Source organism: Bactrocera tryoni, chromosome 1, assembly GCF_016617805.1.
Source record: "Bactrocera tryoni isolate S06 chromosome 1, CSIRO_BtryS06_freeze2, whole genome shotgun sequence".
NCBI lineage: Eukaryota > Metazoa > Arthropoda > Insecta > Diptera > Tephritidae > Bactrocera > Bactrocera tryoni.
The window spans coordinates 87,429,285-87,453,168 of record NC_052499.1 but is presented as its reverse complement, the minus strand read 5'-3'; the positions used below and the strand labels follow the sequence as shown (position 1 = coordinate 87,453,168).

At 38.2% G+C, this 23,884-nt stretch overlaps 1 protein-coding gene across 2 annotated transcripts in view; it reads left to right on the top strand.

The window, feature by feature from the left end:
* The window catches only part of LOC120774297, a 117,968-nt gene that overhangs the window by 62,929 nt on the left and 31,155 nt on the right, over positions 1-23,884 (top strand). For both annotated transcript variants that reach the window (XM_040103833.1, XM_040103823.1), the window contains exons 3-4: positions 19,792-19,924; positions 20,046-20,254. In XM_040103833.1, the coding sequence (XP_039959767.1) occupies positions 19,792-19,924; positions 20,046-20,254 (342 nt within the window). The remainder of the gene's footprint in view (positions 1-19,791; positions 19,925-20,045; positions 20,255-23,884) is intronic.

Sequence of the window (23,884 nt, the reverse complement as noted above, 5' to 3'; positions counted from 1 at the left end):
TGTGTGTGAGGGGTGTGCATTTAAATATTTATATACCATGTATGAGGCATACTACATATACATACATACATACTATATGTGGGTAGTCTGTGCGAATTCTGCAATGACACTTGGGGAAAAATACGTTTTACATCACAAATTAAAGTGCAACGTCGTGCATGCATACAAGTGTTTATGAAAACCGCCATTGTGTTCGGAATGGCCGAGCGCTGGATTTTCATGAGATTTGTGACTGCGTTTTAAACGTTCATTTTGTTTGTAAGATTTTGGTTTCGTTTAAAAACCTTGACTCACTTGTGCCCAACGCAAAAAAGCTAAAATATTCTCACATGCGTGACTGTGTGTGTGTTTCTACATTCATAATGTGTAATTATGGCGGCTTGTGTGCTTAACTGCGCTCAAACTGTAGCCTTGAGACCGGTCAACTGGCGTTGCATAGAAGAAACCCGCTCAGAAGCCAAAATATTTACATATTTTTATATGTAACGAATATATGTATGAATAAATAGAAGAGTTTTCTTAAAGCTCTTGACCACCAAGTCAGCGCCCTTTGCTCTGTAGTTGTAGATTATTCGGTATAAAGGTGCTTCGTTAAAACTGCTAAGTTTCGGGTAGTTTCCGATAAAGTTCCGGGTAGTTCCGGATGTTCTGGGTAGTTTCTTATAAAGTTCCGGGTAATTTCGGATGAAGTTCTGGGTAGCTTCGCGTAAAATTTCGGGTAGTTTCCCATTAAATTTTGCATTTGAAGATATCGAAAATTTCAAATTCAATTCGAACATTTCTTTTAAAGCTACGATATTATTTCGAAATAGTCTAACAAAGTGCAAATACTGCGAAATTTTTCTAATCATTTTAATTTAATAAGTCTATAACTAAACAAATTTGTGCCCATTTGAGAAATATATTAAAAAGATTTTCTTACAATTCGCTGGAATTGTGTTATACCTGGTATAGAATATAAGAAATTATAAAAAACTTATTTGATTAAACCGATTAGAAAAATAGATTTAGAAATCAAAATTCGGAGAGTTCAAATTTATAAAATCATACATGCTTTCCAGAAGCTTCTAATATCTCTGCATTATAATATATAAGCATTTTCCATAAAGCCGATAAAATATTTTTACAATTGAACCTACGATTATTTAAACCGTGTCTTGGTAACTGCTCATATTACTATCTACATTTTTCCATTTTACGAGTTTGCTTCACAGAAACAGACATTCGCGCATATGGTCTATATATAGGATAGTGCTGCAATGGATTCCGGCCAATCTTTTTCATTTGCTGCAGCTGGAAAGTAAGTTAGCTGAGTATGGTTGACAGCAACAACAACAACTTATTACACTCTTCTCGCTGTTCCTATGTGTTGATGATAAACGAAATTGTAGCAGCTGCAGCGTCGGTTTTTCACGAAATTCTTACATTTTATTCCTAGTACAAATAACGGGGTAATCTGCGCACAAAAGCAACTCATTCGCATACGAAAAGCACTTACACACGAGTATATGCTCAGCAGTCTGGCCACATTCGCTGCATCTCCGCAAGTCTACCAAGTTTATATGTATGAGAGAAAAGTGGCGCTTGGCAGACAGTCAAAAACCGAACGAAATGCAGGGCTTGACTTTGAAGCTTCTCTGCAAGACTGTGAACACACGATACTCGCTGGCTTCATAAGGGGCTGAGGCGAGGACTAACTGTTTTTTACTTTATTCGCTTATGTGCTTGATGCATGGGGTTGTTATATCCTGTGCAAAAGAGATGCTGACGATTTTTTGCGCCACTTGGCTTTCGCGGTTAAATTTTTCAAAGTTTTAAATTGCGGGTTTATTTAAGGCGGACGTTGCAGGGCATACAACTTATGGCAGTAATAAAAAATGTGTATGGAACAAAATTATTAAACGCTAGTTTTTGAAAAATTGAAAATTAAATGTGAGCTTGTGCCTGAGCAATTCACTGTAACTATAAAAGTATTATATTTTTAATGCCCGAAAACATTTGACCAAAAGCCCAACGAACTGAAACCGTAAAGCTTTATATGCGCTTATAATGGAATCGTGTACATCGCGAGTGTGGGAAAATACTAATTACATCGCAAATATTGCGCCATTATATGGCAATATTATTAATGCTTGAGGCCTAAAAACTATTTTATTTAATTTCTAATTTGCGCTGCCGCCCACCTTCATCTCCAGCTTTCAACACACACTGACTGGCAATCACGCACACTCACACATACGCAGCTGTGTGCATGTGTGTGTTAATAGCCGTGCACTGAGCCCAATAGGCCGTTGCATAATTAATGATATTGGCATGAATACAAGCACACACACACACACACAGGCGTGTGTTAATATGTACTTTGCTGCATATGTTCTTTTAATTCGAAATTATATAAATGAATTATTAATATGCAATATTAACTGCAATGCAATTATTTCAACTTCGCGTGCTGGCCGGCGCGCGCAATTTGAAAAGGCGCTAATGACAAATGCTGTACACACACACCCACACACATGTACATATGTACAAATTCAGCAAAGCAGATCATATTATGGGATTACACTAATTGTAAATTAGATATTTATTATCAGGTTTGTGTGTCAACACTTTTAAAAAGTTATTAAAAGCGTTTGTAATTGGTGGATTTATAATAGCTACTAATGAGCCTCAACTCCGACCGCCGCGCTCGCAATTACAAGCTTTTTCGTACGCTTTTTTATGGCTTTAAAAATTTCCACAAGCAACTAGAACAAGTTGAGCATTGAAAAAACTAAGCAATTTTTTGCGGATCCTTCGATAAGTACTTTTTGGGTATATTTGCATGTAAGGGTACAAAAAGTCTCGCAGTTTGCCCTTTTGGTTTTGCAGTTTTGCATGCCGTGCATAAAGGGCCAAAGATGTGATTAAGTGTTGTTGTTGTTGTTGTTGTTGTTTAAAAGAGCAATCACGGCTTATTGGCCGATAATTAATTTCAATGACTTTCTATGCGGAAAAGTTGGGATCAAGGATGTTGCGTAGAGCCTTATGATTAATTATGCATGTTTTAGAATGTAATTTCTTTCAAACTTTTCTCATTCAATTATTTACCCAATAAAAGTAATTTGTGTGTTAAGAAGACTTCAAAAGCAGAGGCGGGAGTCCACTCACACCTTATGCTTAAGGCAGGAAAATTTATTAAAGAATTTATAGAAATTATTTGTTTTCATCTCGTTGGTATTAGCAGTCTGGTATGTCATGCCTGCTAAGCTGAAAATGCTAAATCTCGTAGAGCATATATAGTTCTAGCGCTAACAATTCTGCAAATCTCAATACGAGGCCTCTGCTTTTCAGAAAATATTTATTTGCCATATTTAGTTCTTTGTTTTAGATTATCTTTCGTGTTTGTTGTTCCATCTGTTATTTTGAGCTTTTTTGATTTTTGGTTTGATTAAAAGCTTCCAGCTTGGAGGCAACGAAGAAAAATATTAATATTTAACTGACTCTTCTGGAGAGCTGCAAAATATAAAAATTTACGAACACAAAATTTAGTGAATTTATTAACACCACAAAATTGGACATTTAACGAGCAAAAATAATTTATGCTTTACAAAAGAAAACAGCGAAAAGCGCCGAAAATGTCGACGACAGTATCACGTATCGCCCATACCAGCTCCGATACTCCTGCAATTGTGACCCTTTCAGCGCCAAGTTTTAATTAACAAAAGGAAGAAACCCGCTGTCTCTGCATTTCTCCATTCGATTCTTTTTACTGAGCTCGTCGGCGGTTCTGGCGAAACATTAACGTATTCATGACACATAAAACCATAAACGTTGCTTTATTGCTGTTTCTGCTTGCGAAAGTGACAACTTCAAGGGCGCGAACGATCTTCAATATGAAGCAGTGGGTGTGTAAATCATGTTTGTGGCTGAATTATTTAACTTGCAGAAAAGCATAAAGAAAACGAAATGTTTTAAAGTTTTCTTTATAGCTGAGAAAAATGTTAATTTGTTTAACTTCAAAGTAACATCATGTTGTCCTGACAATATGCGAGCCAACACACATACATGTGTATATAAAATTGTATAACACGCCATTAATAAAAGCAAAGTGTGACCCTAAGTCGTCTAATTACAGCTCCCGCTGAAATTAAATTAAAGAGTTGCCCTTTTGAAAGCAGCTTAATCATAAATACCAGATCATTTATATGTTAAGCGAAGAAGTGATTAAAAATTATTTATAATATCATACCCACCAAAAGTTGAACTGAAAGTATGTATTATTAAGCAAGTAAGGAAGGGCTAAGTTCGGGTGCAACGGAACATTTTATACTCTTGCAACTTATCAGGACTAAAGCCAGGATACCTTTCTATAAGAAATTATTGATCCGATTCAACCCGTATACATATGTACAAGTATATTATGAAAGGATTATCTACGATTTTTTATAATATACATATATCAGTTCGCAATTGGAACTTTGATTCACATATTCGATATCTGCGGACTTGAATGATTTGATACCATTTAGATAATTTTTGGTCATAAGGTGGTCTACTTTCTGCGCACTATTCGGACAAAGTTTTATCCCGATACATTCGTTGGAGCATACCGGAAAGAGAGAGAAGAAGATGGAATAAAAAATTATTAAATTTAAGATATATGGGAAGTAGTTGTGCTGGTAATCGGCTTTCGTTTGTTTTCGCACAGGAACACAAGGATGTCTAAGTTAAATTATATACCAAATTTTGTCGATATCGGTCGAGTAGGTTCTGAGACAAATTCGCTGAAATGTGGACGGTCCCACACTCATCATCCTTTTTTAGTTCCACCTCCTATAAAATTATCTTGTATCAACCCAGGTGTAAAATATATTTTTACAGTGTCGATTGAATGTTTAAGTGAGTTTTTTAAATTTTTAGGCCACAAGTGCCTCTTGCTACTACGATACCTTGTGAAAAATTATGGTTTTATATTTTGTTAGTTAAGTTAAGTTCAGTTAAGTTAGCTTAAGTTAAGTTAAAATAAAATAATTTCAGCACGCATCCTTATGTGTATAAAAATTTGTTCTCCAATAACTAAAACCAGTTTATCTTAGGCAGAGTGCTCACTATACCTGTAGTAATTCATTGGTAAAATTAAGAATTTGCCACAATCTATTCCCAAATCCCCACCTATTTGAAGACGACTGTCTCATAAATAGGTACGTGAGTTATGTTGACTCACGAAAACAGCATCATTCCCTCAGAATGCATCACACATGTGCGAAATCAAAAAATTCCCTCTATTCTTACAGTAAAGCAGCGTAGAAAAAACGCCTTATTAAAGTGTGGCCTAGTGACCTGAGGCGGGCATGGCACTATTTTCAGGCTCATAAAAGCGAAGCAAAAAATGGAACTAGTTGAGCATACTTTGTCTCCGAGAATAAGACAATAAGGCAATTGTTCTGAATGCGAGGTGTATACCGTCCGCATAAACAACCAACTAAATGAACAGACAAAGGTTTAGCTGAAAGTCGTACTAAATTTGAGTCAAAGAAATTGCTGCAAGTACTCGATAAAGGCGTAAGCAAAAACAACGAAAATAGAAGAAGCAAAAAAGGCGAATTTGTATACTGAGAAAACAAATGAAAATTGAGGAAGCAAATGAATGAAAACAAATGAGAGCAACTATTTGCCGAGCACACGGAATGAAGAAAATTGCAGGGCAGCAACAGGAACAAATACGGATATACTTTTGTATCTGTGATATGAAATTCATGCTGAAGCTAGCGCAGCTAGCAACAATGACGCAGACGAAAACAATAATGGAAATACAAGGGAAAACAAAAAGTAACAACATCATGGCAGTAACAAATTGAACAATGCAATATGCTGAGCAGCACCGAGCTGAACTAAACTCAACTGAAATGTTTGCCATTTATTTATTTTGCCTGCTCTTTGTTGTTGGTTATTTCGACAGCGCCGCCCCTCTTCCGGCAAAGTAAGCAATTGAATTTGCCAATTTAGCAATAGCATGAAAGAATCAACTAAAACAAAGTATTTGGCGAAAATAAAAACAATGTGCAAGAACTTAATAATAAGCGCAAAAATTGGAGCAGAAGTAGTGAAATTTCATGGAGCGATCATTTAAGAGCAGGATATTTGCCGAACAGAGACATGATAAAGTTTTATGGGCAGCAAAGTCCTAGCAGCATATCCGGCGGCAGCGGCAGCGGCAGCGGCAAAGTAGCACGGACGGAATTCGTGTTACGAGGCAAGTAATTGATGTCCATTTCATGGTTACGAAACTGCTAAACCAAACAACATCGTAACGAAGAGTGACACGTTCCATTGATGAAAGCAGCGAAGAACTCGGCAACACTACTCAGGAAAGTTGTAGCAGAGCACCGCCGAGGCAGCAACAGCGCACAGTCAGAGGCGAGAGGAACTTGCGAGTTTCATACGAAACGATTACCGTTGCTGGGCAGGTGCCACGATAAAGTTGAAAGCAAAAACTGTGTCGCAGAAGGCTATAACTACTACTAACAACCACAGCGGGAAAAAGAAAACTTGCTACCGGTGGAAATATATTAAGAAAATCAATAAACAAAGTGTAGAGACGGCCAATTAAATAAGAATACCTGCCAAAGGATATGGGAAGCGAGGTAGGTCAAAGCAAGGCGGAGGCAGTAAACTTCGGCAATGCTTCTCAATGGACAAACTTCAAACGGCAAACAACAAACCATAAAGGACAAAATATTAAAAAAAAAATAAGAAAAGTAAAAAGTTTGTCGAGAAGCCAGGCATATACCAATATTACTACGCACACACACTTACAAACAGCTACATGCATTTGGTGAGCTGAGCGAGTTAAATGAAACCTTTCGGCCTGAAATTACACCAACATTTCTATAATTTAATTAACCGGAGTTGGCTGCGCTGGAGGCGTTTCTTTTGTACATGGAGCCGCCGATAGCAACCAACAAACATCGCTAAAGTTACATAGTGCATAGACCCACTGGGCGATTAAATTTGTGCCTTGCGGGTAGAACTTGAATTCTGGATCTTATACGAGTATATTCATACAAGTATTTTGTTGTAGCAAGTGTAATTTAAAATATCGAGACATTTATTGTCAACAAAAGTTCTAAAGAAGCAAAAGATTTCTTTCGATATAGGAAATCGGTATCATAGTCTTCCCAATAGCTAAGATATCGATGCTAATTAAAATTAAATTCGTCAAATTGTTGTTTTGCTTTAAATACTATTCAATATCGAATAGTAAAGACAAACGGCAATAAAATGTTTTTACAAAGCGCTTGCAATGTCAAATGCAAATGCGCCTACAGCTGGTGAACATATATGCACACACACCATATATAGACAATGTATTGATGGCACCGCCTACAGAATCTCTGTTTCGGCATTAAAAGCCATTTGACAATAACAACATTTCATTCGATTGCTCGTACAAAAGTCATTTGTCATATCGATTGCAAGCAGCTGGCAGCGCCCATCGACACGAAATGAAAACCAAGGAGTAGTAAACACCAGCAGTAATAAAGCAGTCGGCAACGAACAGCGAGCAGCATGGAGACATTGAAAAAAGGACACACACATTTACAAGGCTAAATACGTGCGCACAGCCGAGTAGATAAGAAATCATTCGTATGTAGCCGTGTTGCCAGCAAGCAGCCGTCAGCTGCTCATGTTTCGTCATTACGTCGCATGCTGTGTCTCCGTCATTTGTCCCACACTTGGATGCGCACCATTGCAGTTGCATCGCTCGGAACGTCTAGGCAGTTGAAATCGTGTTAGCCACTAACTAAAATGAAAAAAGCTGCGAAAATTGACTAAGCAAGCGCAAAGGTGGTGGCAAGTGTGCTTATGCTATGTATATACTATGTATGTATGTTCATCAGTGCATAAGTGCAGTTTTCTGACCTTACATAAGAATTAGAAATAGTTATATTTTACCAACAAAATACCATGTGAGCTTTGCGGCTAATGAAACGTTCCTTCGCTTTAGCTGGTTCTAAGCAGATTTGTCTGAATTAACGCACTTCACTTTATCAATCCTTCTTTCCTTAAATCCACGCATTCGAACTAATGAAAGATATCAGACCAATTTCAATGCGTTCGTCTAAAACAACAACTATTTTCTACACCCTTATGAAATAACTCAAATTAAAAGTTAAATAATTCATATAAGACTTTTCGATCACACGATATTTTGATAGCGAGTTCCGTCTCAGGGTGAATAGCTAGAAATCACGCACAACTACACAATTTAACAGAAGATATTAGTGCTTATAGAGACGCCCTGGAAGCGTTATTTGGAGCGTTGGAGAAAGATGTGTTTCTTAATTATATTGCTTTATCCTTGGGCTAGAACTATCTCTCCATACTGTTTTTGAATCTACTTCATTTTGGAGTAGTCGGGTTCAATTCAAAGCAAAATGCAAGCAAGGAAGGAATCTTAATTAAACTCGTAGCGGATACAATATATGAGATTGGGTAATTTCGCCTCTTTTTTACAAGCTTTCTTTATTTTTGCCACTTCTCTTTAAAAGGGTTTCCCTTCACTTGGGCATATACAAATTTTCAAGTTTTTTTAATAAACAAAAATAATCGCATTTGCCTAGTCCCACAATAAAAATAGCGCCAAATCATGAAAAGGAGGACAAAAATTGTATAATGCGAAATAAAGCGCTTATTTTTCTCTTTCCGCTTTGTCAAATGTCTTGTAAATCGTTTTTATATTCACTTGGATGTTTTGCCCAAATGGTGGTTAAGCCTAGTGCTCTTGAAAGTGAATATATAATGAATTTTGAATGAAACGGTTATCACTGTGGTCAGTGCAGTGAGAATAAAAAACATAACAGAGAATGTGTAAGCGTTGTCTCGCACCGTTTCTAAAATTATTCAAGCTATAATTTTGCAGTAATTGTGAATGCTTGTACTCTTTTTTAACTTTAATAAAATTACACTTTCTCAAAAATATGTTTACGCCCTCGTTCTAATTAAGCTATTAAATAAAATTGAAAGTTCATAGACAACTTCCAAAACGTTGAAATTTTCTAAATTGTTCTTAAATTGAATAGTGAAAACTAATTTGTTTTTAATTTCATCCAAATATCTCAAAATATGCCAAAAAACTGAAATTTCTTTTACAAAGACGCACATTATTGTCCAGAAGACCACTAAAAACGACTACACTTTTCCTATAACATCAAAATAGCCTGGTTAAATTGCGATAACTTTCACTCAGTTAAGAGAAAATTAACAGAGTTGAATAGTATCTGCAAGGATCTGAAACTATATCTAAAGAGAATTAACAACCAGACCTGTTACTTATATTACATAATGTATTCATATACACACATTTCTTTCTTAAAATATGTACTTATAGATGGACTTTCGCAACCGTCGGGCTCTTAAATCTTCACACTAACTTATTATCAGTCCCTTATGTGAACTAAAACTTCACATCATTTATTTGGTTCAATAATATTGGCATTATTTCATCTGATTAGCGCAGCGTAGCTTCATTTCCCCTCACTCATATTTGTTTGCAAATCAAAGCTGAATTCCAAACAAGATAAGCAGATTTATAGCCATGAAAATAAATAATCTACAGAAACCCATGCATGCAGTCATGCATATGTATATGTATATATTTAGTACAAGAGACGTTTGTATACCCTGCAAAGAATTGAACTAGTTATTAGTTGCATTACAACTAGTCCGAACCAATACCCAACTGTTCTGCCATTTGTCTCTTTTTTCCACATAAGCAGCTGTTGTTTCTGTGAGATTTCGAGTGTCAAATATTGCTCAGAAATATATCAGTTTCACTCCAGTTCAATACAGATACATAACACTTTAGCTCAATTCTTATTCTCAGAAACAGTTTTGTTTTGAATTCTCATGAGATCCTTCGAACTTTTATTGAAAAAATACTGATTTGCAGACTTAAAAAGTTTTCAAAAATTTCCCCTTGGTTGCAAAATATTTGCTGACTGGTAAGATGCTTCTCTACAGTGTACTACAGACACATACATACATATGTGCACTAAGAGTTTTATGCGACAGCAAAAGCCACAAATCCTAATTGACGTCTCGCTGAAATTAATCATTAATATTTGTCGGCATAATCGCATTTGATTTCGCTCGATTTTTTCTTTTGTTTCTGGGCAATTCTTTCTTCTAAGCATACACATTTGTTATAGCCTTTGACACTCTGAGATAATTAACTTTAAGGAACTTCAGATGACTTATTGACAAACAGTCAAAGGCATCGCCTACATACATACATATATTCGAAGGATATAGGTCGGGAAGGGTATTATAAATACGCTCAACGATGTCTTCTTACGCCAACAAAATTCGCTTAATAAGCATTACTAAATGGAACGGAGAAAGTATTAGAATGTATCCATTGCATTACAAGAGAAGGCTTTTAATATATCAAATTGCAAAAGCAAACGATAGAATAAGCTTAGCCAAGCAGGCTACCATTTCAACAAGTGCAGAATTCCGTATTAGCTAAATCTGACGAATCCAAGCAATGGGAAAGATAAGAGATAAATGAATGAAATGAAATGAAACTCTCAGCTGATCGGGTAATATATAAGCAATGATTTTCTAATCTGACATTTGGAGATAGTTCTTCAGCTGAATCCTGTACTTTTTTCACACGACTGTAGAAAATCGGCAACAAAGTTACTGTGAGCATATTTTATTTTTAATATCTTCTCTTCGCTGGTCCCAAACGTCAAAACTCTATATGAATGTGTGTATATATGCTTAAGCATCAGCTGAGCTTGATATATAAAGCGGTGTGATTAATTATATCAATCGGCAAAGAAGCGCCAACTCAGGCGCGACTCGGCACTCACACTGCCAAAACAAACGGATCTTTGTATACAAACACAATGGACAGGAAAATAAATCGATTTCACATTCCTTTATTAAAATTAATATAAGAGGAAGAAGCAAACAAACGATAAGAGCAGCACATCCACAGACACGGCTGAATGCAGGACAGAAGGGCCGAGTAAGAAATTACCGCAATAGCCCTCGGAGCAAAGTATTCGCTCGCGCTGCACCGAACAATGGATATGAGCATTTCGTATGCGCAGAAAGGCAGAAAATCGAAAATACAAAACAAAAACACAGTCCATTATCTCTTTTCGCGATGAATGAATCGCTCGCTGTGAAAGCACACAAATCCAATGAGTATAATGAGCGTGCGAAATGCAATTAACAATTCCACTTTTCGCGCTGACAATCACTTCGACAACAATAACAACCCGTAAGAGTTTCAATACAAACACAAATGCACACACACACACATATGTACATATGCATGTATAGTGAAGGCAATAATAACGGGAATAAAATCAAATTAATACAAAAACTATACAATATGAGAGTGGAGAAAGCCGTTAGTTGGCAGCTGAGCTGGCGCTAAGTACGTTTGAGTGTAAGGTGCTCGCAACCGATTGCTTGCTTTGCCGAGCCCTGAAAGGAGTGTAATTTTAGCCAGAGGGCAGGAGAGGCAGACTCACTGCGCGCAAATGAGCTTTATATCGTGGTATACTTTTGTGCGCTGGTTGGCAGGTGGCAATGGGTTCAAATGTGTATGGCTGAAAAGTTTTTATCATACCAATAACCGAGCTGAGAGCTGGCGGATTAAGTTCGTGTCAGCGAGTGAGTGAGCGAGTACAGCTGCAAGTGCCAAGAGATAGCGCGGCTACAGTGAATAGCTGGATAATTAGTTTTGGTAGCAGTGCTGCGAATACACTAACAATTGCCAATTGTAAAATTTGATTATGTTCGTTTTTCTTTGTGGCAACCACCTGATGGTACAGATGATATGAAATGACAGCGCTGCAGAATGCTGGTGCCGGCGATGCTAATGAAATTTTAATTCTTTCAAATTGGCGTGCAGTTAAAAGAAGCTTGGGTAATGCTGATTGGTTTTCCAAAGCTCGTGGCATTGCTTTGAAAACACAACACCGAACGTAGCAATTATTTGCACAAACAAAAGCGATACTCATTTATTGTGGAAAAAATCGATTATGCAGCAGAATAAAAGGTTTTCGAAATATGCTTGCGATAAATACATAAATAAATTACTGCTGTCAATCAAAGTGGCCATCGATTAAGCTGCAGCGAACTGTGGCGTTGGCTTTGTGCTGTCAAATTTCTTTTGTTGAGGCTTGTAGCTGCCAAAGGGCCCTAGCAGCTTGAGAACGCAGTGGTAATGGCGCACTCTTTACTGATTTAATTACTTCCTGTCGAATACACATTATGAACTTACAATTGGCGCGCTAAAGTTGGTAGTACTATGGTGCTGAAGCACGATGTTTATAACATGCCTTCCATAACAGAAGTGTGTATGCATATGCAGCCATAAATAATTACTGAAAGTCCTTTTATCAAGCTTAGAAAGTCTCAGGTCAATACATAACACAAAAGTGATAACCGAAATGTCAAAAATATATGTTTTTTTTTTGTAATTGCAAAATGATAGTAACGGTTCATCAATAATTATAGGGTTTTTAATTAATACTTTTTGGGAATCCAAAGAAATTCCTCAAATTCTGTTATATATATATATGTATATGGGCTGAACGGGGTATATTAAACTTGCCACGAAATGTATAAAAATCAGAATCAAAAGTCGGTGACATAATAAAATAAATATATTAATAATCAGTGTGACTAGCTGCGTCGGTTTAGCCATAACTGTCGGCATGTATGAGAGTTGATCCTTCAGCTTTTGAGATATCGATCTGAGATTATGCACACTTTTATTCCCAAGAATAGCATTTGTCGGAACCGCGGAAAGCTTTTTCCTTTGACGAGATACCTTCACGAAATCTAGCATAGCATCCAAATTAAGATAAAAGTATTTTTATACCCTTGCAACCAGTTGTTAGAGAGTATTATAGTTTTGTTCACTTAACGGTTGTAAGTGTCACCTAAAACTAAGCGAGATAGACACAAATGATCCGGATGACGAGAAAAGTTAGAATCCGGTTGACGGTTTGTCTGCCCGTCGATTCGTGCAAGCTGTAACTTGAGTGAAAATTGAGATATCTCGATGAATGAATCGATTTGATATACAGATTCCTTAGTAAAAAAGAAAGTTCGACTACGTAGATGGGCGTAATCAGATCACTGCCACGCCTACAAATCGCCATTAACCGAAATCCTACAAAGTTCCATAACTAAGCACTTAATTAAGAAATGTATAAAACTCTAATTTGATACAGGGAATCGTAGTAGCAAGGGGTACATGTGGGCAAAATACTTTGAAAAAGTGCGCGGGGGCCCTCCCTCTAACAAGTTTAATGTACTTATCTCCTAACGCACCTAAGTTACAGCAACCAAATTTGCTGAGTACAAATCTTATGAGAACTTCAATTTTTTCATATTTCTATGTCTCTTTGTGAAAATTAGCGAATTCGAACAATAACCACGCCTACTTCCCATACAGCACAATTTTAGATTCCACTTGATTCTTTTACTTTCCAGTACACAAATAAAGTGGCAATTTATTTAACGGTATGAAATTTTGCACGAATAGTGTCTTTTGTGTGTGCCACCTTACGACTAAAAATTGTTCAAATCCAAAAAAACTGTTCAAGCCCCTAGGTACCGAATATTTGGACCCCGTCAACTATAGTCAACTTTAACTTATAACTAAAATTAAGCAATAGTCCTTCTCTTATAATGGTATGTCAATAGGGGGTCGAATCGGACCAATACTTCCTTTAGCCCCATATACCTGATATAAAGATTTTCGAATTGAGGGGTATCTTTGTATCGCATATATCGGCCAATATGTGAGTTATCCCAATGAAAATAAGGGAGCGTGTTTTATTTATAACAGTGTATCTTTGCGCCTAAAATAGATAAATTTTATCGAAAACTTGGCCTAGCCCCTATATAACCATTACCAAAATTTTCGAATATCCGACTGACTGTGTTCCATATGAACTTAGCCCTTAATTACTTGTTTTTTATCCTTTTAATGTATAAGAAATGCAACTGTAACGGTATCACAGCTTCGGAGCCGCCAAAGTTAACTTTTTTTTGCTTTCCCTTAAAAGTAAACTAGATAATTAAATATAGTAGAAAAAGTGTGTCTATCAAATTAGGGCATTTCAGTCCAAGTCAGCCAATTATTTCGCAAAAAATTAATCCAGATTTCTTTCCTCTACGACAGAGAAGCAGAACTGCGAAAAAGTCCGGTTGATATATTCATAGTATGGTTATTAAAATTACCCCATTAATATCTACCTTTTGGTAACCGAATTTAATCGCTATTTTCTTATTTATTTAATTTTTTTAAATTTTTTGGCCATTCTAATTGTAATTTAGGCCCGTCTTATACGTCTATAGAAAGTCTAAAACTTCTTATAATACGTACACATTCACCTATTTAACTGAAGCCTGGCTTATAGCAATGTAAGACTATACAGTATAACGAAGTACTAATATTGTATACATACATATGTAGAATACTCTGATGTTTGTGTTACAAAACAATACGTTTAAAATAGCACCGTTAGTAACTACTCAGTTATTTAATGCTTACTGTGACAGAGTTAGATTTCATTCTACCCAGTGTCCCACTGACATTTGCTTTCACACAAGTCTGCCAAGCACTGCACCACTCCTACTTGCATTGCCCGAAGAAATATGGACGGAGGTATTCGTGACTCCATAGTTCAGCAATTACTCATGTTTATCGCCAAATAACAAGAGAGGAACTTAGCACACCGACCACCGCCAGCAACACTATCACCACTTTGCCATCGCAATCACCTATTACTCTTTTCATCTTCATCATCGCAACCAGCAATCAACATAATTTTAGGTTTATTAGACAGCTTGCGCTTATCCCTGCACACATCGGCTAACATTATTGTGCGGCAAGCGAGAGAGACAGCTTTTGTGCCTTTGTTGCGTCATCCACTGCAGTGGCCATCAATAATCATCGCTCCTACGGTAATACAATTCTAAACACCTCAGCCAACAAAGACGGCACAGCCACTGAGGGTATCGCCAACACGTCGAAGCCAACAAGGCCCTAAGTCAAACAAACAGTTCACGATGGTTCAAATTAAGAGCAGCTTATTTGGAGTTAGTTCAATGCCAGTGTCAGCTGCTGGGACAGTTTATCTCGAGTTTCACTCGGTGCGGAGAAAAGTTCGTGCCGCACAGACAAAGGCCGCAAACCGCATTACGAAACATGTACACAAGTACACAGGGGAGAAGTTGGCTGTTTGGTTGGTATGAGGTGCGAAACGAAAGCAGTAGCCGCAAAATAAGTAAGTCAGATAAAGGAAACAACAGCAACAAAGGCCGACTGCCATTATAGCAACAGAAAGTTTAAGTTATATTTTAGTACATCTATTTAGGCGTAAATTTTCGGTCTTTGTTGTACCTTCAAGTCCACTCGCCTGTGTACGTATTTCGTCTGCTCTGCTCAAGTGTGTGCGCGTGTGTGTGCGCACAACCTAAGTGCAGGCGACCATAAAAATTGATTTATATGCCCCATGTGATTTTATCACCCATGAAAACGCCTTGAGGCGCCAAACGAAATCCTGCCTTTCATTGAGTGCTCAACGTGTTTGTTGTTGTTATTGCATTGTGGCACAACAATCGACTGAATGGTCTAAACATAAGTATTTGCGAAGAAATTTACACAAAAACGAAAAAGATTTTACACCTTGAATAAGTCCAAAGTGGCAACAACCATTACAATTGCCACAATTGGTTGTGTGGCAATGCCGGAGAAAGACGACCCAAATTGAAAATACCGCTATGTATGCATATGCCCCGGCATTTGTGCAGACGGATGTGTTTTCCATTTAAATAACCCAAATATGCGACAATGTGTTGAAGGCGAGTCGGCAAGCAATGAACGAAGGATGGCTGGCAGTTCAGCGTCGGCTTGCTGATGCTGTTCGGCACTTACTTGCCATTGTTGTTGGGGTTGTTGCTGCTGTTGTTGAAGCTGTTAGGTCGATGATATCTTTGGGTCATTTATTGATTGTATATCAGATTAATATCTCGATTGTTACGACCGCAATGCAATTTTCAATACCACACAAAGCCCAAGTCACATACATGCACACACATGTTCACACTTACATATATCTATGTATTGTATTGATGTATTTATGCACAAATGGTACGGGTGTTGTCGAAGACAGCTTATTTGAAAGCTTAGCAACCATTTTGGAAACATCACCCCCCACTACCCACTTCCTATGACCGACTAACTGTATCATTGGGTTTTAAGTTATACACATGAAATATGTATCGATGAAAATTTGATCAAACGTAATTTGATTTCTGCTGAAAGTGTAGACAGATTGCTCAAATAATTACATGAACAATTTTGGTTGTGCTGTATTTGGGGAGCTTCTTTGGGAAGTTGCAAAAACAGGGTATATTAAATTTGCACGAGCTCTGATACCCAGAAGGAAACGTTCGAGACTATAAAATAAAATCGTCAGCATGACGAGTAGATTTAGCCATGTCCGTCTTATATAGAGCGGGCCACTATACCTGGCATTCAAACTGACCCACCAAAATGAAGATTTTCATAAAAGATATTTGCCCTTATTAATTAGCATTCATTCTACTTGGAAGATGCTTATGTCAAATAAGAGAATAGAAAAAAATATGATAATGTTTTCCGACCGGCTATATTTTCTAATACAGTTTGTCTAAGATATACCTATAATTTATATTTATCTTTAACGGTCATCGAAATCACTTAACGGTAGGCCCAAGAAAGGAGATATCGACGGGCTCGCACTATCACAAGAGGGGACTTAAGTGAGTTCGTTTCAATGGGCATGTAAAGAGGTGATTAGAAGTTTAACCTTCTACAATACCTAGAATGAAGTTGCATTATTGGGAACACTCTTGTGTCCCGTGGCAACTCGAACTCTTGTTCTGGGTAGTGGTGTATGTACTCCAAGTACGTCATCTACTGGGAGGGTGGTAATAAAGGTGTTAGTAGCACCACTAAAATTTGATTGGTAAATAAAATGGTCTCTTGATGTTCCTAAAAGGCGGCTCCGCTTCAAGTGAGTCACTGAAAGGATGGCTTCTGCGAAAACACCCAAGCAGAAGGCTCCTGTTGTGGTCCATAGTGCGGTGTATTGACAGGTCTGTTTCTAAAAATCTGTCTAAAAATTTCCTTTGCCACTATATACTTTTAACAAATGAGATATGTACATATGTATATAGTATCATACATAAAAATTATTTTATTATTTGGGCCTCAGTGACATCTTGTGGGCCAAATTGCTTTCTCGTGTCCATAAAACTGACTCGAAAATCTCACCAGCACAATTTCAAGTCAACTACCGTTATGTTTTTTCACCATTTTTTCCATCCGCTAAAAAATTCCGGAACAGCAAAATAAAATCAGCCAAATTATTGGCAACTTTCGCAGTTTCTTCTGCGAAGATAAACTATCAGCTTCCTCAACGCCAAACCGAAACGAGCTAATTTGATCAACTGCAATTCCACGAACGTCAACATAATTCACTTCATTGTTTTCAACTTAATCACTTCTGCAGCTCGTTGGGCGGTGCAATAAGTTACGAAACCACCGTTAGTTAGATTCACACATGTAGCGCTGTTTATGAATGGTGGATTGAAGACAGAGGTGTTTGTGCGCGGTAGCCTCGGTCGTAAGCGCCAATCAATTTGGAACATTTTTCACCAACTAATCTCATTGTTATGGCTTGTGATGGGGCTGGCTGGCACGCACGCGTGTAGTGGTGGCACTAATGGAGCAAGGGGCAGGAACCGCGAAGAAACACCACGGCTGTCAGTGCAAAAGTAGTAATTTATCTTAATTTACTCATCTTCTTCCACTTAAATGCCACTGTTGGCCAGCGTCGAAATGAAATCGGAGCTACACGCCAACACACATATACACATCCACACATATGCATGTACTATGCATGTGGATGAGCTGTCTTGCGAGCGAGCAAGCGAGCGAGTGTGAACTGACCAACAGCTGGAACAACCCAAAGCCAGTGGCAGAGGCCTGGCATCTTCTTGCTGAATTTTGCATGCTTGCAACTTCTGCCTCACACTGATAATTGCATACCTCCACTGCTTTGAGTGGCTGTGTCCAACAAGCGAGCCGAGCTGATGGCTGTCAGCCAAAAAGCAGCAGTCAGGTTTTGTAATATAAATGAAGAAGAGGGTGAAAAATAGAGAAAAAACTGAAAGAGCGATGTTCGGCTGCTGTCTTCTTGCACGCAGCCTTCCCCGGACCTGTGCATCTCCTCGCCACATTACTCATTAGTTGCCAAGTTTGCTTATCTGCCGCTCCGAGGCGTTCAAGATGTTGCATGTCAAATTTTGTGTTTTATGGACTTGTGATGTATTATCGAGGGAATATCTGCAACGTCTGTTGGTGCGGCAACGAAGCCGAACCGCTCTGCTACATTCTCGCAACTCAAAATCTTACCGAAACTTGCAATTGCCAGTTTTTGCTTGTGGTCGGTTGTTCGTATTTTATAATTCGAGTTAGTCATGCAACATTAAAGTCCAACTAAGGATGTGTTGCGTGGATTTCATATTGATAGAGAATAGCGGCCGTGTTTATTAACCACCAAAGCATTAACACCAAAATTTGTTTAAAGAGTTTAGTTAAAAATGCTGTGCTTGTGCTCTAGCATTAGTTTAAAGCATCCATACATACGCCACATGTGTTCAAAAGCATCATTTATTAAACACATAAATAAAATGTCTCACAGTTAATCCAAAAAATATAAACAAAATGTAAAGCAATAACACTGTTAGCATAGTTACGATTTTTTTCTGGATATTGAACAATCGAATTGTTTCTGAGGGTCTGAGTGAAATATTTGGCAACTTCGAAATTGTGCTTATTTCAAGGGAATTGTTAATTATAGTATTTAACCGCTTCTTCTTGTTTATTGGTGTATCCACTGCTTATGCGGTTTTAGCTGATTTTACAACAGCGCGCCAGTTGTTCCTCCTTTTTCGCTGTTTGGCGCCAATTGGAGATTTCAAATGTCTTCCTCTTTCGCTGCTTTCCCTGGCGGGTACTGCGTCGATTACTTTCAGAGCTGGAGGGTTTTCATACATTCTGAAGACATGACCTATCTAGCATAGTTGTTGTATCTTAATTCGCTGAACTATGTCAATAGCGGCGTATATCTCGTACAGCTATGTTCTATCGACGGCGGTATTTGCCGTTGTCAATGCGTAAAAGACCGTAAATCTTCTTCCGAACATTTCTTTCGAAAACTCGTAACGCCGATTCATCAAATGTTGTAATCGTCCATGCCTCTGCATCATATAGCTCGACGGGGATGATGAATAACTTGACCTTTGTCCTTCAAGAGAGGAATTTACTTCTCAATTTCCTACTCAGACCAAAATAGCACCTGTTGACAGTGACGTGTGAGCCAAGTCGCGATTGCAAGAGACAAGAGATAGACAGAGCGGCATGAAAGCAGCCTTTTCTTGCTGTCGAAAGCAACCGTAAAATCGACCGAGATCAATTATCTTTCCACGGGTCTTTTTCAAGATTTTACGCATGGTGCATATCTCGACAGCTATTGATTTTTCAGGCCTGAAGCCACACTAACAAGATCCAATCAGTTCGTTGACGGTGATTAATTAATTCTTTCAAAAAATTACTATATAAACTTGATTTTTTTAACAAAATTTATTCCAACTAGTCAATCTTGATTCCTTTATTTTATCACAACTAAATATTTCCATTTCTGCTCTTCTTTTCAGTGCCCTTGACGCCGGTGCAAGGCGTGCTGGGTCGACAAGCGATGCTGCCTTGTGATATTTCGCCAATGGAACGGGACGATGCAGTTTACATGGTGCTGTGGTTTCGGGAGGGTGATGGAGAGCCAATCTATAAGTAAGTTCTATGAGCAACATCAGCATAATTTGCGTAATATCAAATATGCTTCATAAGAACTACACACTTTTGTGTAATGTGTTTCGCCTAAAACTCAAACTATTTTCAATATTTGAAACAGCTTCGACGTGCGCGGCCGTCAATTTGGACAGGCGCGGCTGTGGTCTTCCGAATTGGCATTCGGGCCACGCGCCTACTTCAGCAGCACGTCCCACCCGGCACAGCTGAAAATCGATAACGTACGCATCGAGGACGAAGGCGTCTACCGGTGTCGTGTGGATTTTCGCAATTCGCCGACACGAAATCTGAAAATCAATCTCACCGTCATTGGTAAGTATTCAATGGAGGATTATGTAAATGAATGCAGTGGATATTAATATATGAGGCCCAACGAAAATTTGTCTGGCAAATGTGTGCGTGATTAGCTGTGGGCTTTGCCTACAAATGGATATTGGACGCAAATGGCGAATTAACGACGATCAAATGGACAGAATATCTGCAAATCGATTTGGACGACTATTCCCAAACATACTTTCGCCCTTCCTCCCCGCCCAAGCACACACCCACACGAACATGTACACCGTAGTCAACCGCAGCAAAAAAAGCTGACTTGATTCTACCAACGTACACAAAGGGTCTGGCATTTCATGCATACTTCCATTTTTACTTCCGCACACACATTGTCCTGCCGCTCGTCTGTGTGTGCAACAATCATTTTATTGTCATTAGGCGCGGTGCAAGTGCATGTGTTCGTTTATGCAACATGTAATTTTTCCTACGTACTTATGTACAGTACGTAGGGAGAATATAACAATAACAACAATCACAGCAATTATGACGCTGTGATGGCATAAAGCATTAAGGCAATGCAATAGGCGGGCTGTCTGGCAATTGTCTCTTCATTGCAGTTGGTAACCACCGCCTCGACCGTATTTGTGACAGCACTGCTGTGGCACGAATGGCAATAAAGTTGTCTGTGAGTGCCCCACCCTCTTGTTTGTTGTTTTTAAGAGATTTATGCGGCCCAGTGTGCTTTAAGCCATTTAGTGAGGTTATGCACACATATCTCCGTGCAAAAGACACTCGCGGCTTATTGTCCGCCCATGTCATCAGCTGACGTTTTCATAAAAAATCGCCAACGGGCAGAACTGACCTCGTTTTTAAGTTTTATATCTCAATTTTAGGTTGATAGCTTTTGCCAAATGATTTTTATGGAACAGAGCATAATGAAACTTATACATGGACTTTTTGCTCATTGAAAGTTTTTATCTCCCGGAACATATGAAAAAGATATGTATATTCAGATGTTGCATGGAAACATAAAAATTTTACAAGTAAAGATAATATTTGCTTATAATTGCTCTCGAAACGAAAAACGTCAGTAAAAGTTAAGTTGCTTGGTATAAATAAGCACTCCACTACGGTTGGCAACGAACTGGCTGGGGGTCGAAAATTTCACAACATATAAGTTTTTGTTAGAAAAAATATAAGTTAGAATAACTTTGGAATCACAGATTTTAAAATCTTGAAACATGTTGCTCCTGAGTAAGTAGTTTGTTCACCCAATGCTTATTTGTATTATCTAAAACTAATCGAGATCGAAATAGGATTATATACATATCCAAATGATCAGAGTGACGAGACGAGTGGAAATCCGAACTACTGTCTGTATGTCCGTCCATCCGTGTAAGCTGTAACTTGAGTAAAAATTAAGACATCTTGATAAAACTCGGTACCAGCATTTATTGGCATAAAGTGAAACGAGTTTTTAAATGGGCGTAAGGACCACAAAACGCCATTAAACGAAAACCTAATCACTAAAATAAGATATAGAAATGTAATTTAACACAGAGACTTGCAGTAATCAGGGCACCTGCGAGCTGAAAATTCTGAAAAATCGGCGTGGCTCCACCCACTAATAACTTCTATGTACACAACTCCTAAGCCACTAAAACTACAACAACTAAATTCGATACTTCCTCTATAACGGTAATGTTAAAAACTACTAAAAGTGCTATAAATCAATAACTAAAAACGACGGGGTCATAAATTTATTCTGCGTTGGATTTGAGGCTGACCTTTTTGTTGGTGTTAACGCCGATTCTAAGATAGGCGAAGTTATAAACGACTTCGAAGACTGTCAAAAGTGACATGTCAACCAAGTCGCGAATGCGACGACTGTTTGTTTGATGACAGAAGATATTTCGTTTTGCTTCCGTTCGCTAGCAGACCCATTTGCTTCGCTCTTTAGTCCAACTTTTAGAGAACAGGACCAACGGCGCGATTGTTTTGGTCAATGATATCGACGTCATTCGCGTACGACAGTAGTCTCTTGTAGAAGATTTTACCTTCTCTATTCAGCTCTACAGCTCGAACTATTTTCTCCAGCAGAAAGAAGAAATCGCACGCAAATTGCTGAAACCTCGTTTGGTATCGAACGGCTCGGAGAGGTCCTTCCTGTTTTAAGAACCTATGTACCGGATATGTGAATCCCGGTACCCATAGATGACTTTTTATCAAAAATATCGGCCAATGTGTTAGATATGAATTTGAAATTTGGGTAGAATATTTTCCTGATAATAATATATCTGCGTATCAAAAATTTGTTGAATCGGGCCAATACTTACGATAGGCCCCATATACCTAAATAAAGATTTTCGAACTTCTAGGTGACTTTATGCTGCATATATCGCCCATATGAGAGTTATCTTAATGAACTTAGAGAGCATATTTCCGATAACGGTACATATTTGTGCTTATAACGAACAAAATCGGGTAAAAACTTGTCCTAGATCTCTTATAACTAACAAGTCTTTTGTACCTACCCCGGCTTTAATCCTGCCAAAATGTAAGAGTATAAAATGTTTGGTTATATCCGAACTTAGCGCTTCCTTACTTGTTTAAGAAGTGATTTTTCAAAACAATAAGCAAATTGAAAGCGCTAACCGCAACACAAACCGTCATTTATATGTTTATGTTAGACAAAAACCTTATTTGTTTTGATGGTATTAGGCATAACACAAGAAGGGAATTATAGTTTTTCAAAATTTAAAGTTTGGCTCCACATTTTTGTTGTGCAGTGTACATTTACAGCAATCTAGAAGTCTCGAAAGAGACTAAGCAATCAGCCAATATGTATTTATAAGTAGAGTACTCCGGCTTTGCTTCGTAATCCTTCAGTGCTCAGCACTGGTAATCGTGAGCTTTCGGGGCTTACAGTTGCATGTTGCCGCTATTAATTTAGTGCTTAAGTAAAAATGTGCCACAACATGCAAAGTTCAATGTGCAGAAAATGCTGCGTGACAGCAATTTAGTTATTTTGTTTACATTGTATTTTTGACCAGTTCAATGCGCTAACTACGGTTTGCAGCTACGCCATTCATACGTATACGGTGGTGTGTGTGTGTATGTGTGCGCTTGGGATGGCGTGTTTTGGCGTCGCTTGAAATTACTCGTGTAGTACAAAACTCGGCGGAGTGTTCCCGTAGCGGCAGTGGAATGATTTTCCGAACTATAAATATTTCAAATACAGCAAACGTTTGTGTGTGTATATTTTTCGTTTCGTATATTTGTTGTTTGCTGGTCGCCGCATAGCGTACGTCACGAGCCAAAAGCCAACCACTGGGGAACGGGGGTAGCCGTAAATGGCAATCTGTTGTGGTTTTTAATGCGGCTAAACTGGTTGCACTTTAGTCTTAAGGTGCCTGGGTACATATACGCACACATATACATACATATGTATTTGTAGACATGCTTGAATGCACAGGCCAGTGATGCAACAACTCATGTTGCAGGAGTGTTGATACATGTTGCTTACGTTTTTTCCCTACTAATTGCTCGTGTATATTTATTGTGTTGGCTTTTGTTGTTGTACCTGTACATGGTGCACGTTTGTCAGTTTGCCACTGCGCAACGGTAATCACCAATCCGTAAGCATAATTTGTCACGTATTATTTGCTG